Below are 16,234 nucleotides of genomic sequence, written 5' to 3'. Positions count from 1 at the left end.
GCATTTTTTTCCCAGTTTAAGTATGCTCACCATATTTGTACTTGTTTTAGGGGTTTAATGATAGCCTTATCACAAGAAAAAAAATTCCAAAATTTTTCAAATTTCATGCCTTACTTCTGATTTTAGGTTTTTGTCATTTTTTCTCTTTTTTCATGCCTCAATGCATTTTTATCCCTGTATAAGTATGCTCATCATATTTGCACTAGTTTTAGGGGTCTTATGATAGCCTTATCTCAAAAAAAAATTCCAAAATTTTTCACATTTTTTGCCTTACTATAGCCTTACCTCTGATTTTAGGTGTTTGACATTTTTTCTCTTTTTTCATGCCTCAATGCATTGTTATCCCTGTATAAGTATGCTCATCATATTTGCACTAGTTTTAGGGGACTTATGATAGCCTTATCTCAGAAAAAAAAATCCAAATTTTTTGCCTTATTATAGCCTTACCTCTGATTTTAGGTGTTTGTCATTTTTTCTCATTTTTCCTGCCTTAATGCATTTTTATCCCAATTTAAGTATGCTCACCATTTTTGTACTTGTTTTAGGGGTCTAATGATAGCCTTTCCTCAAAAAAAAAAAATCCAAAATTTTTTATACTTTTTGCCTTACTATAGCCTTACCTCTGATTTTAGGGGTCTTATGATAGCCTTATCTCAGAAAAAAAAATCCAAAATTTTTTAAAATTTTTGCCTTACTGTAGCCTTACCTCTGAATTTAGGTGTTTGTCATTTTTCTTACCTTTGGTGTGGATGCTTATTGCTTTTTTCCCATTTTTCAAGGTCCAGATGTGGGGCTGTATCTCGTTGGTAGAGTGCATCCTCTGCATGAATAGGACCCCAGGTTCAAGCCTTTCCATCTCCAAAAAAATAATTTCTCAGGCAAGTTCTGTTTGTATGCCCTTTTGCTTTACCACTAATTTCAGTGTACTTTTTTTGTCTTCTCATTTTTAATACCTTACTGCATTTGACCCCAGTTTAAGTCTGCTCATTATGTTTGTACTAGTTTTTAGGGTCTTGTGATAGCCTTATCTTAGAAAAAAAAATTCTAAGTTTTTCAGATTCACGTGATCTGACGTCAACCCTGTTGAAAAGACTGAACGGAACAATCTCCAGCATCTTACGGACCTCAGTTTTGAAAATGAACGCCAAAGGGGTTCCCAGTGCGTTGAACACTGACGCTAAGGGGTCCTGACCGATCGTCAATATGTGATGAATTTGGGATGAGAATGTGTTTTAAATTTGGGTATTTGTCACTTTTTCTCATTTTTCCATGTCCAAAAGTGAACACTTTGGCACCTCGGCTGTACATGACATGTTCCCATTCCTTTTCCCACTGGGTTTTTTGAGTTTTTCCTTGCCAATGGAGGGTCTGAGGACATGGAATGCTCCGGGACATTTGTATCCATTTGCTTAAGTCCAGCGAATATTGGTGCAGACTTTATTTATCAATTTATCATGTGCATGTCTGTAAATATGGAATATATTCATGGTTTCTTTTTTTTTTTTTTTTTTACTTATACTATAAGTAAATAGCTCTATTTAACCAAAATAAAACATGTTTAGGTCAACTTTGTCACAGCCTGTTTTTTGGAACAAACAGTTTTAGAACATCTGATTTTAACTTAATCTTAACCTAAATCTAACATCAACACAACCATGTATGTAAGCGATGAGACAAATCAGATATAAATAACTGGGACACTCAGATGAACATTAAACAAGACAGTTTTACCAAAATGCACAAAATCCAAATCATTAACAAATAAAAATATTTTTATGTTAAAAACTAAACTTAATACACCTTAAACAACTCATATACATAAACCTAATAAATCAAATAAGCAGACACAATAGACCCCCAAATGATAAATAATAATAAATCAATCAATACATTTTTAACATAATTTGTATTGCTGTATATCAGCAGTAAATGTCATTTTTAATTTCTAAATGTAAAACATTTTCTAATGAAAGGAATACTATTCTATTATTAGATATAAACTTTTGAAATCTATGCTTTGACCTATATGATTTGTGTAAGTCTTTATCTCCGATGAGATTTACTCTGACAATCACAAATGTCTTACTTATCATATCAAAAGAAACCAAGGGAGCATAAACACTAGATAACATAGAATAATAAAAAAAAAAATGCTGAGAAAACTAAGTTCGAGGCCCACGGCTGTGTTTTAGATGAGTGCCTGTTAAATCCTATTGACTTGATATTGTTGTTGATTAATTTCCGTTCATCTATAATACATTGATTGATTGATTCAGCAAAGCAAAACCCCTGACTATGTCTCTCTGTATGTAATCTCAGTTACTGAACACGAGAGTATCTCAAAACTCTAACATGTCCCATAAAATTAAACCTGGGAAATTGCACACGCTATTTAACTTTGCACCCGCAAATATACACTTTATAACACTACAAAGTACAGAGTATGTACACCTTATTGTACATCCAACCTTCAAACACAAACTCACTTGACAACTCTACTTAAGCTCCTCCCACTTTATGAATACATATTTCCGACGGGAACTGTACTAGTGTGGAAAACTGAAAGAGGGAAGCAGCAGACAATTAGACTAGAGCTTGACTTAGAATAAAGGTTTTGTTATTTAGTGTTTGGTGACTCAATACTAAATATCAATAGTATACATTTAGATTAATCCTCTTGTTTAGTTTTATTTCCTGTATCTACTTACTGCTTGTGAATGCCCACCTGTTTTGTTTTTCATTATTATCATTAAATAACATTTGTTGTGGTGGGAATGTTTTTGAGATTCATGGATGTAGTAAGAGAGGACATGAAGTCAGTTAGTGTAAGAAAAGGATGTTGTAGTATATATACTGTAGGTTTAGATGGAGCCAGAGGATTTGCTGTGGTGATCCCTAAAGAGAACAGCCAAAAGGTAAAGAAGAAGTAATGAGTGTAAAATCTGGGTTGTTTGGTCTTTAAATAAAATGAACTGCTGGTCATAAGTCATCCACTAATAGTAGCAGACGTTACACAAAACCAAGGTCTAGAACTGAACAGCAGATGGTAGCAAAACACCACTGATGTGTCTCTCATGCACATGCACATCCTGAATCTATATTTATACGTTGTGTATGTTTACAAAACAGAGATAACATGACCCTGATCTTTAACAGCTCCCACTTGTGTTTGTAAGGTGTAAATATTTCTCCACAGATGTTTGTAAATGGTTCTCAAACTCTTTTTGCTCAAGTACCCCCTTTCTCCTATTTCCGAATCCAAGTAGCCCTTTTGTCCAACAACAACATTTTGATAAGAATACAGTGAAAAAAACAAATATAGCGAGTATTGATGGAATAAATTAGCGATAACACACATGTAAAAGAATCTCATTTTGTAAATAAGTGGAATTACAGGGTATTTAGTGCCTCCTGAATAGGTTTATTTCTCAAATTTCTTTCATTTCCAGTGTCATGGTCTGAGTTTACCTCCATGCTGGGATTATAACCATAACCCTAACCCTAACATAATCCAATAAACAAAAATAAACAAAAGTTTATTGTTTTTTTTTTGCAAAAATTCATTTTTCGGTAATGCCCATACAATCTCAGTACAATGTGAACTCAGTACATGACACCGGTCATCTCACCCCTTATGAGGGACAAGACTGACCTTTGTATTTTCAGTTCACGTTCTAATCAAAATCATTTCCATCATCATTATGATGATAATTTTTAACTAAAAATAAGCATGATTAACCCAATATTTTTAAGAAAGTGTCTATTTGTACGGTTGCCGTACGGACAACCCCTGGTGTTATTGGTACGGTTACCAAAGTAGCGTACGGATAGAATGTCGGTATATCGATACGGCAACCGTACGAATAGCCACTGCCTATTTTTAATGCTTTCATTCTTTTGTAAATTTTCCACACACTCTCGCGAACAAGGACCCTGTGTAGTGCCATCGTGTACCCCCATTTGAGAAACACTGGTCTAAAACACTACATCATCCGTTGCAGACACCTGCAATTAAAGGCTTTGTGGTTCGAGGATTGATGGCAAGATATACAGTGGACTGGAAACCAGAACACAAATGTCATTTAGTCACTTTCAGTGAAAGGTCAATGAAGCAATTAGAGCAGGTACTTGTTAGAACACACACACACACACACACACACACGCACACGCAATGGTCCTAAGAGGGAGCGATGCTCAACAATTCTGCTGTAATTCAAAGGTAAAGATACGTTCAATCAGTGGTCTGTTTTTTTAAACTGTAGATTAAAAACACGTCGAGGACAGTGAATGACAAAAAGCTGAATCAGAAAACGTCCTTTGCGACCTCCTTGTTTACACCTTGCTCTGTCAATGTAAGTATCAATTCAGTTCTCATTGACAACCTCATTAAAATAAGGAAAGAGCAGACGAGTCGAAGCAAGGGACGAGACGGAGGGACGGAAAAACTAATGAAGGCAACACTTATGCAAGCAAAAACGCACACACGCACACACACACGGAGAGAGAACTCCAGCTGACAGCTGTTAGATGGTGTATTGATTTGTCCTCGGCCTCCACATCGGCCTGCCTGAACTTGTCAGAATAATGAAAGAAAGAGCTTTCAGAGAACGAAGAGACACACATACACACGCATGCACACTTGGACATACACACACACACACAGGATAGACAGAGTGGAGAGCTAAAGGTCAGAGCAGAGAATTTGACCAACCTTATCTTTTCCAGCCTCCTCATCCTTCTCAATGAAGGCATGTGAGCACGGGGTGATATTAACTATAATTGGGTGTCACAATAATGACCTATTGGAGTTTCTAGCACATTCTACTCAAAGTGGGAGCTCAGGCTTCAGTGTTTGGTTCCCTGGAGCTACAGCCGAATGCACAGTATGGAACAACGGGAACACAATGGAGACTTGAATGTGACTTTTATCAGTCCAGTATTTCTTCCATTTATTCATCTTCTGTTTGCGCTTCATCCTGTTCTTCAGCTGGTTGTCAATTATTTTTGCTTCAGGACTCACCATCAACCCAAATATAATCTTAATGCACCAGAAAGGTGCATCATTTTGTTCTTCTTCTTGTTGTTGTGCACACTAGTTAAAATCACTACTCCTCTGTTATTTCTGAACGGATCGAGCTGAAATTTGGTAAAAATAATCTATGGATGTATATGCATCGATGCTGCTTAAAAGTGAGGGTGTTCTAAGGATAGGGCAACCGTCGACTCCCACTTTAGTTTAATAAATGTATTTACTAAAACCATGATAAAGCTGTTATTAAGTCAGTGATACTCAACATGTGTTTCTTTGTCTTAATTATAACTATTCCCCAAAGAAATCCTTAAAGGGGGATCATTTTAACCCCTTTTTAGCTTTTTCTTTGGCCATTTTGCAACTTCCTTTCCCGCATTTTTTCCTCTTTTCCTCAAAATTTGACACTTTTTAGTTTTTCAGATTTTAGCTTCCTTTGGCCAATAAATAAGCTTTTGTCCTACTTTTTGCAAATTTTTTTTGACACCTTAAATCCAAATAAGCCAGCTTTTGCCCAATAAATAACAGTTTATACTCTTTTCTTTGTCACATTTTTCCCACCTGTTACTAATTTTTTGCCACTTTACTTACACTTTGTTCATCGCTGTTAAATTTCTCTGAATTGGCTTAATCATTATTCAATCAATCTAACTGTACCAATATGTTCTCAGCAATGAATCCCTCTGTAAAAAGCCCCCACGAGTGAGACACTCCTGCTTGTATATGATACAGTAAAGTTCAAGAGCCTCACTAACCAGTGCCACACTGTCTCTGTCACTCTCTCACCTCTACCTGGTAGAGCACAGGTCCCCCATCAACAGCAATGTCAACATTTTCAACATGTACTCAAGCTTGGTGTTTACAAAATGTCTAAAATACACTTAGACTATCCTAGTTTAAAACATGAAGTCAGAGAGTACTAACTACAGGATCTCACACTTGAAAATTTCTAAAATTTGTGTAAACTTAAATTTTTGTAATGTAATTTCAGGTAGGGCTGGGTGATATAGACCAAAACTCATATCTGAAAAATCTTTCTCAAAATGGCGATATACGATATAAATCTCCATAATTTATATTCAAATTAAGGCCAACCTTTTGACCAGAAAGACAATTCTGGATTTAATTTGCTGATGCAAAATGCTACACAGGCACTTTTTTTTTTTGTGATTATGTGCCACTTTTGCCTTTTTTCCTATAAGGGACAGCATGTGTGAGTGAGTTCTGTAGTGTGTTTATTTAGATGAAGGTCTGGGTTAGGACACAATTAGCAATCCATCTAACTGTCTGTTGTTAGAGGTAGTGAAAGCAGCGACTCCTAAAACAAGTATTCTGTTACAAAATAAGCAATACAATATCGATATGGTGATACTGTAATTTTTGCATGAAAATACTTACAAAATCTTCCTGAAGGCTTTGGTGGGCCAAATCTGGCCCGCAAGCCTCGAGTTTGATACCGCTGCTTTAAATACTAAGATAATGGCTATTATATGAAGCTTTTGTACCAAAGAGGAAAATCTGAACTAACCCTGACCTGAAAGAATCAAGTTTGAATTCCAAAGTCAGTGTTTGCTCCAAAGGCTCAAGCGCAAAACCAAACCTAACTAGTAGTTTAAACTTTAAAAACAAAACAAAACACTAATACGTGCACTGAATCACACTTAACACAAAGTAGCTACTCTGAAGTCAGAGTGAGAGAAAGCACATCCCCCCCCCCCCCCCGGTGCTGATGCTGAGTTGTTTTCTCAGTGTGTCGCTGCAAAAGTAAACTGAGCCGTGTTTCATTGTGAAATGGTCACGTTTAATGGTTGAAACCTGTCATTGTATATACATCTATAAAAAAGACCCCAGGTACAGGTTACGACATTCTACTGCTAATGCATACATTATTATTATTATTAAATAATAAACTTTTTGTTCCATGTTAAAGTTACACAATTATAGTTTACAAAATAGGATCAAGGTGAATTAAGCCATTATGAATGTCTGAAAAGAAAACGTTAAAAAGAAACAACCTAAAAACCTATAAGGATTTTTTATTCTTCCATGATACTATTTAAAAACAAAAAAACAAAACATACAACAAGGACGCCAAAATTTCTTCGAATAACATAATAAACTGGTGATGTTGGCTATTGAAATGTAAACTGCAAAAAGACGTGAACATTTTATAAAGGCGTCAGTTTGGTGTTATTGTATCTTACAGCACAGAGCAGAATGGGAAACCAACAGAGCTCATTTCAAGAAGCAGCTTTGAAGCTGTTAATACAAAGTTAACCAAAAAAAAAAAAAGGTTGGGCAACAAGTCTCAAATTCCTTTTTCTTGTTGTTTTATTTACTCTTTTATTTTATTTTTACAATCTAGGTCCTTCTCGCTACTCGCTGAGAGCACAATGTAAAGCTAAGAGTCTGAATAAGCCGGACTATAGTTACTGAATATTAGTCCTCGCTTCATGGTGGTGGTTCATTCACGTGAAGCGCGTGGATTCAGTCTCATTGGGTTTTTTAAAAAGGTGGGTTTCCACAAATCGGAGCTGCATCATTCCTTAAACTCATTTCCCAGTTTTAAATGTGTGTACGATATCCAACAGTCACACGCACGTTACGCACAACTTTCCTGGGTTTTCTACCTTGTGAGGACAGGCACAGGCTTCGGGAAGCTCAGTGAATCACTTTGTAGCTGTTTTGATGGTGGGCTGTGGTTCAGTCTTTGGCATGAAGAATAAGCTGTATATATGGTATAAGGGGCAGCCTCACAGACAAACACACCGATGTGTGTGTTTGTCTGTGCAGTGCAAAAACATAAGACTTCTCAATTAGCGAATAAAAATGGGACAAAGATGTAACAAAGGTGATTTTTTTTTTCTCTCTGCTGAGGAACAAACCCAACAAATCCGTCTGTTACTGGCTTGCTAAGCCAACAGGGGGCGCTTTGAGAACTTTCCACGCTGATTTCATTGTTGTTGTTGATGCTCCTGCTGCTTTTGTTGTTGTTGGTGATGCTGATTCGGTCGTGAGGAGTTTCTCAGAAGACTTTCCTTGTCACTGTTTTTCAAAAAATGCTCCGAAGCATTATTATCGTCTGAAGAAGTTTTGGTGAGCAACCGCATGACGGACAGAAATGATCGATGCACTGTATCCTTGAAACATGTGCAAAATAGAAAAAAGATCAGCCTCCCTTCATCCTCCACACCTTCCTCTGACTTCTCGTCACCGTTAAGGATCAAATGTTCACATCTGGGGAAAGAGACAGACATGGGTGTTAATGTTGTCAAATATGATGATGATTATTATTGATAAGCACAGTTTAAACCTCTTTTCCTCCAGCCTCTTCTTGAAAAGCACAAACCCATAAAAAATTAAATTTTTCAAAGCTTTTACGTGACCTACATGACACATTTTTGTTCAGATTAAAGTAGGACCCTTAAGGCTCAAACATACTCGGGCGGACACCCGCAAAGCGGACTTCGCCATGCCAATTAAAAGCAAAGCTCAGATTTTACTACTGCAAGGACTTCGTAGTTGGTGTCACAAAAAACACTGCTCGGCATTGTATCGACCCACATTAAATGTAACGCCGACCTGTATTTCACCCGCCTGGTGAAACAGAGAACAGAGCAGGAGAGATGTACACAAGCTTAGAGGACAGACTGGCAGATGAGCTACGAAAGAGCTCCAGATGATTTGAAATTAATTTTAGAAATAAATGATACTGAGTGACAAAAATCTTGTTTTAAATATAGAAATATGTAGTCAACCACCCTTACCCCCACCCCAGAGATTTACATCAAATATGAAGCCAATTCTCAATAGGGAAGGCTACAAAGGCAGAAATAATGGTACTAATGTATGGACTGAAGCACATTTAGTGATAATAATAAACAATAGACTAAAGATACACACTTTTGTACAAAACAGTTCAGGCAGAAGCCCATTTTGCCACAACTCTGCCAAATTTAACTAAATTTGGCAGAGTTGTGGCAAAAGTTAAAGAACAATTGTGCAACTGTATTATGTCAGTTAAATTGATTCCAATCATTGTGTATCTTATTTTTACCATTAGATGGTGCAGCTTGGCTTGAAATAAACACACATTATCCAGTTTTTATCCAAGTATGTGCTGTGCAATGCGTAATGCTATTTTTCGTTCCACTCTTTGATGTTGTTAGGCATCGATCTAATTCAGCAATGCTCTGACCAATCAGAATGCTTGAGACAGTGTTGTACAGCCTGGCACCTGTAGAAATTAGTGATATCAAACACTATGGGGCTGAGCTTTTGTCCTGGCCAAACAGAACTGGATAAAGGAAGGACCTGCCATTTTACACACGAGCGCAGTGCGGTCATTGGACAGATTTTTTGACTGAGAAATGCTCGGATGTCTGTAATGGCAATGGCAAGTTTTATGCACCTTGGAGCAACTCTTGATAAGAAACACCAGTGTATATCAGTAGATTCAGGTCAACTTGTAGTTTCATGTAGAATCTTGCAATAGAACTCTGCGTTTATTTTGTGACTCACAGCAGTAAGAAAAGCCGAGTTTGTCGAGTTGTCGACTCTTTCACCTTTGAACATATTGGCCTGGTGTGTGTGCTGTGGTCTTTTGTTCTGAATGTGGGTTGGCTACAGTTTTCGCTGAGTTTCATAGTATTACGAAGAGGTATAGAATGTGTTCTTTCATTCGTTATAACATTTAGACCACGAGTCAAGGAGGCTGGAGCTGCCCCCGCGGGTTGGTCGGGTGTGGTTGTAGAGGTTTACAACTTTCCCTCATTAGAAAGTAATGGGAAAAATTAAATTAACAAAAAAACCTCTGGTCTGTATAAAAACAAATACCAACATTATGTTGATGGAGCTGCTTTGAGCAAGCCGAGAAAGTAATGAATTTAGCAAAGGTTAAAGAGAGAAATCTGGAAACATTTCTTTACATTTACAGCTGACGCATAGTATTTGTTAGAATAATTACTGTAACTGCTCACTTTTCGCTACAGTGAGATTTAAAGTAAAAACAGCTCCAGTCGAGGCATAAAGTTGATGCTGCTCAGGTCTATTAAACATGCACTTGACATTGGCAGACTTGGATCGACCTGCCAATACATGACTGAGTGTCTGAGCTCATTATCAATTTGACGATAAGGGGCAGTACATCTCCTATAGGATTTGTGTGTGTGTGTGTGTGTATGTTTGTGTGTGTGCGTGTGTGTGTGTGTGTGTGTGTGTGTGTGCGCGCGCGCGCTCACCACATCAACAGAAGCATCATTCCTAACAGCAGAGGGGAGAAGAAAGTGAGGACCCTGGCAGCGCGGCCCACCGGAGGTTCAGCCTTCTGCGGCGCGTTGGAGGACGGGATGGGGGACGTCTTTGTCTCTGTGGAGACCAATCAGATCACAGTGTCAACCTATTGCTCCATTAGTCATTGATTTTACACCTCTATTCTCTAATTCAGCTTGGATTTGCACTTCACTTCATGGCCAGTCCTTCTTGCTTTGTTCCCTATGGGTAAGAACATTTAAAGCGTCTGCCTGATAAATGGATGCTGAAAAGTGCTTCATGGCATTGGGAAGCAGCAAAACAAAAAAGAAAATACAAGCACTGAGCCAAATCAATTCTAATTCACCAGCGCAATCAATATGAGCCTTGTCAAGGCAGTTATGAAGTGAAGTGGACAAAATGAAATAGAGAATCTCATTCAGGCTGAAGCTGCAGGGGAGACTAAAGGACGCAGAAAAGTAGGTCGGTGAGCGATGGAGACAAGAAAAGACCGGAAAGAGAAACAGAGGACAAGGCGGAAAATCACAAAGTAAACAAGGCAGCGAATACAGCAGGGAGTGGAAAGATCGACCAATTCTTATTCATCTCCAAAACTAATTTTTACTTTTTCCCCAGAAATACTTTTTCAGTAAGCTGTAAATTCATATTTAGAAGCGCAAAAATGATGCTGACGTGCATCCGTGGCTGAAAAACTGGAAGTCTTTAGAAGTGGAAGGTTTTTTTTTTAAACCTACATGTTAAAACTTTACTTTGGTCAAAGTTTCCTTCAGTGTTGGCGAGATAAGAGACAAACTGAAATTCAAAAACTAAAGCAACTACTTAAAAGCTGCATGAGACAATCATTTTTTTTCATCAGATAAAGATATAATGTAGGCCCCATAGTTCAGTAAATCGAAGATTATTTGCTCAAAAAATGATGTAAAAGGTTAAAATTGCAACTCGAAAATTTGCTTTGATATTCACTGTAGACACTTTCTTATTTAAATTGTCTAAAAAGTTTCACCCATTGCATTGTGGGATTTGGCATCTATTAGATGAATGTCTAGAAGTCTTTTTTTTTTACTTAATTCATACTGTGATTTCTTGTTTGCCTCCTAAACACTACCAAAGTGACTTCCCAACACATTTCTGCTGTTTTAACTAACTGCAAATTACAACTAAACAATGGGGGATGTTTATATTGGAGTTTACACAAAAATATCCGAATCGTGCAGAAATGTAATGTCTCGCAGACTGAGGCGTTATCATGGGGAATAATGTGAACAAACTAGAACAAAAATCGCATCAAGCGACTCAATGTCCATCTTGTCTGGTGTAGAAACCCAATAAGTCATGGTAAGAATGAGGTAAAAATCCTTCTATGCATCTGTCTACAGGACTCCACATCCCACAATGCAATGCGCAGAATATTTCCGATAATGTCTAAGAGTCTTTAAACAAGCCGCAAAGTACAAACCCAACTCTTATTTGTCAAGCCCATCAACCCAGTGACAATGTAATATATTAGAACCTCCTGATGGACCGCATGCAGTCAATGCGTGGGAGGCTCCAACACTTCGCTTATCACAGCTCCTGAGTCTCACTGCATGAAGTTTTAAAACTCCATTAATTGACAGAATGAAGCAGATCAGTGAACAAAACTAAAGACATTTTTCCCATTTCAGTTTTACCTTTCCACGGAACTCTTTTTGAGATATACCAATTAACTGCTGCTACAGCTGCAATCATTACAGTTCTTATTTACTTCTCTGGCACTCAGTATGAAACATATAGAGCTTTTTTTCTCTACTCGTGGAGAGAGATGGTGTTTTCCCTCTTCTTCCAATTAATGAATGTAGTGTTGGGAGTCTGGAGATATTAGAAGAAAGCAGTCAGGTGTGAAATAGGCACAAAAAGAGAGAGAGAGAGAGAGAGAGAGAGAAAGTGAAAGGAAGAGAATGAGAAGTAGAACACATTTGGCATGTTCAGCAGCTCTGTGCACTACTTCCAGCCTGAAGCAAAACATTCTGCTTCGGAGTGGTGAGGGGAAAAAAAAAAAACCTGCAGGAACAATGTGCCAGGCGGAGACGGTTAGGAGGTGTATGCTGATGTAAAATGCAGCTTGAGTACAGAGGAAGAGATGATACAAGACAGTGATTGACTGAGGAAGAGCAGCAAGGAGGGAAATCCAGCATACATATGCACAAAGAGGAAAGAGAAGCTGATGAAAGCTGCTGAGTGAGTTCAACTCTGACCTGCTTGTTTGGGAAAAATAATGATGTCTAGAAGCAAAACATAAATGCTAAATCAGCAATGATCCAAACCCTGCTCATGCACTGTGGAATGAGTTTGTCAAGTACTACAGTACATTCCTGGATGCTTTTATTTTGAAGGGAGCCGCTACATGGAAAGGTAAACTTCTTTGTTTTTGACTGAGCTAACCCGTAAATATGTCAGCTCATCATAGAAACTGTAGCTCTGATTAAGGCTGCAGTATGCACGTTTTATGCACGTTTTACGATAACCTGTCAGCATGTTGTAATCCAAAGTGTTCAAATAAGATGCTTGACCTCTGCTACATCTCTTGACTCTGTTTACAATCTTTAGAAATCAAGGAGCAGGACACTCTTTTTCAGCTATACAGATATTTTTTTTTTTTTTTTTTACAAACCAAGTAATCCATGAAGCCTTTTGGGCGTTACTATTGGCTGCTTGACAAAAGTCAAAGCATGTTCACTTCCTATCGGTAGCGAAGGTGCAATGGGGGGCATTTCGGCAGGAAAAGTTCCATCGTTGCGTAAGGCACAACGGCTTACACGTCTAAACAAGCCAAAAAAAAAAGGAAGACTGACATGGTGAAGCGACAGATTAAAGGTCCACCATACTCAGGCAGAACGCACACGAAGAGGGCTCAGCAGAGGTCCACAAGGCCAGTTTGCTCAAACTTTATGACTCTGCACAGTCCACGCCACATACTTGTGTCAGAGGGTAATTACGTGTAATCCTTGGACAAGCATATCCAAGGTGTAGAGAACATGCACAGTTGATTTGCAGTTTGAAAACAGAGTGATGAGGGTTTCCTCTCTGCTCTAACCTGAAGGTGGGAGTGCTGCTACCGTCGGTTCTGTGAACCTGACCAACCTGTGAGCTTTGGGATGGGGGAGGGGCTCACAGCAGTACCCGCTGCTTGTTGTGGACAGTAAAGTGACATGAGTTTTCAGACTCCAATACACATCTTTTGACACATTTGTTGATAGTCGCTTTTGAGAAAAAAGTCATTAAGACAAGTTGGAGAGTCGCCAGTGGTTGGAAGGGAATATCTTAACTTAAATGTTACTCTTATGTTTAAAATGAAAGAAACTTTTGATGGCAAACTTAATCAGTACAGCAGACATGTTAGCGACTTCACCAAAATATGCAAAGTGTACTCTCAGCCTTCATTAGCATTATGCTAACATTTACCTTCAGTATGGATCAGCAGCTGAGGAGAGTACACAAAGGGAGATGTAGCAACTACATGATGCATATGTAAGGAGTGTAGCTCAGTTAAAGGGAATTTAGGTATAATAATGAAGGTGAATGCATAAAGTACTGATGGCGCACTATGGCAGCCTCACTTCTGTCAGTCTGCCACAGGGCAGCTGTGGCTACAATAGTAGCTTACCACCATCGTGTGTGGAGTGAAAGAATAATGCACATCAATGTAAGGCGCTTTGATTGTCTATGAAAAAAGCGCTATATCAAATCCAATGCATTATTATCATTATTATTATTATTACTTTCTACCAGCATCAGCTTCCTCATTTCACTAAGGAGGACTTCTAATCTGCTTTAGCTAATTGACCTTAAGCTGCATTCATCAATCTGTTTGTGGTTTCTAATTACAGTGCAAATCTCCCTCCTCATTCTTCTAACTTTCTGTAGTGATGAGGCTAATTGGCTGCTGTGGTGTGGTCATCAGAATCAAGCCCCGCCCATGCGCTCTGGGCCAGCAACAAAGAAATCAAAGACTCAAGTAGTGATGTGACTGTAGCATCAGCAAAATGAGTTATTGATGCATTATATAAAGTGTTGAGAAGAAAGAAAGGAGGAAAGAAAAGAGAGAGCAGCTGGATCGACTGAAAGCACAAGATTAATCCCAATGATCTTCTTTACCCGAGACTGTGTTCTCCATGAGTTGTTTACCTTGTGATTGTTTATTCCTTATGTACAGTATATGTATAATGTGCATGTCCAAGCTGAGTATTGTAACTATTGTGCAGTGCCACATTTAGCCCTTAGGTGGCAGTGATGTACTGCAAAACTGTTGAAACAGCACAACGGCCACCTTTGCAAAAAAAAAAAAAAAAAAACAGATAAAGTGACAGATTTTGTCCAAAAGGTAAATTTGGGAAATTTTAAGGTCATAAAGACACAGATGCATAAACTTATTACATATTTTGTTTAAGTACAAGCAGCTAGAACTCCTCTTGTGACTGAGAACACAAAGTAAAGTCATCATTTCTGCTGCCTAAAGTAAAACACAAACCCAGGGGAGGAGGATCGGTCGGACCTGCATTGATGTGAGTGCTCTGTTGCAGGAGAGATGGTATAAATTATGATCAGCATTTTCAAGGATTTTACAGCTTACATTGAGAGCTTTAGCTATATGCGTATAAATTGGATATACCAATGTGGTTTGTTTGCCCTGCACTAAATCCCAGGTTAAACAGTCTCAAAGAGCAGTCATAATCAGGCGTTTTATGCTCGTCTGTCTCCTAAGTGCAGGAGTCTTGTCAATCTCTACAGGGCCATCAGACAGTCCCAACAGTTGCAAATCTTCAGTTTGGAGATGTCACTCAGACTAAATAAAAAGTTTGAGTGAATTTTGATTTAGTTTTAATCATAGTCTTTTGACTAAAAAATACCATGTACTTTTAGTCAAAATTTTGTCATCAGGACTACTTCAGTTATAGTCTATTTTTAGAAATTACATTAATATTCCAGTAGACTTAATCTGTTACAGACACAGTCGACCAAAATTCACAAGATAAGAGTTTATGCATTTTTTTTTCAAAATATTCAATTACTATTGATCAACCTGATACTGATATCAACCACACAGATTTGATGTGGTTAATGCGCAAGAAAACAGTTCTGATTGGATTTCGTCCCATGTGACAAAATTATAGTTTTGTTTTTATTAGTCAACAAAAATATAAATATGTTTTGATACAGCTTTTGTTAACATAGTATTTAAACGAGTCGTAGAAAAAATAAAAAATTTTATTCGTCTAAAACTGTGACGGAAATTTTTTGTCAACAAAATTAACACTAATATCAATTAATAGGTGATTGGAAGATTGACACAATTGTGCATCAGAATTTGGCACACTGATATACTGCTGTCAGGTGCTATATTTCCCAGTTCCCACACAACACCACATGTGTCTCATCGTTCCGTACCACACGTACACACATGCTCCAAAAGAAGCGTCGCTGATAAACTGCACAACAGCTCCTCTTACCCCCAGGTAAGTCATAAATGCGTACATTCATTCAAGGTAATGTGGGTTTTGTGTCGTGCCCAAGGACACAGTGGGCATGAGTGTGATAGAACCATCAACCCTTAGATTTTTAAATGAAGTGATCTGGAAAACAGCATAAACTGCATCTTACAACTTCCGTGGTAAATAGCAGGTGTTCTCAACTCTTGGGTTGAGACCCAAGAATGGGTTGCAGGCCATTTTTTGTGAGTCACTGGCATATGCCTTGTCAAATGGGAATGAGAAATTATTATTATACATCAATTTCATATAATGCTTTTTTGTTTACTCAAAGTTGCTTTACAAAGAAGGGAGAGGTGTTGGGGTTTGGTGCCTTGCTCAAGGGCACCTCGGCAGTGCTCGAGAAGTAACCTGGCATATCTCCAGCTACCAGAACAACTTTTTTTTTTTTGGGTCTGCACCGGGACTT

The 16,234-nt window shown here is 38.1% G+C and overlaps 1 protein-coding gene across 2 annotated transcripts in view; it reads right to left on the bottom strand.

The window, feature by feature from the left end:
• Window positions 1-7,182: 7,182 nt before the first annotated feature.
• cntfr (ciliary neurotrophic factor receptor) overlaps window positions 7,183-16,234 on the bottom strand; it is a 330,218-nt gene continuing 321,166 nt past the window's right edge. For both annotated transcript variants that reach the window (XM_028463551.1, XM_028463550.1), the window contains 2 exons: window positions 10,270-10,396; window positions 7,183-8,266 (listed from right to left, as the gene is read on the bottom strand). In XM_028463551.1, coding sequence (XP_028319352.1) covers window position 8,266; window positions 10,270-10,396 — 128 coding nt within the window. In that variant the 3' untranslated portion in view covers window positions 7,183-8,265. The remainder of the gene's footprint in view (window positions 8,267-10,269; window positions 10,397-16,234) is intronic.

Source organism: Gouania willdenowi, chromosome 12 (genome assembly GCF_900634775.1).
Source record: "Gouania willdenowi chromosome 12, fGouWil2.1, whole genome shotgun sequence".
Classification (NCBI taxonomy): domain Eukaryota; kingdom Metazoa; phylum Chordata; class Actinopteri; order Blenniiformes; family Gobiesocidae; genus Gouania; species Gouania willdenowi.
The sequence above is the reverse complement of the archived record's forward strand: the minus strand, read 5'-3'. Positions and strand labels throughout refer to the sequence as shown.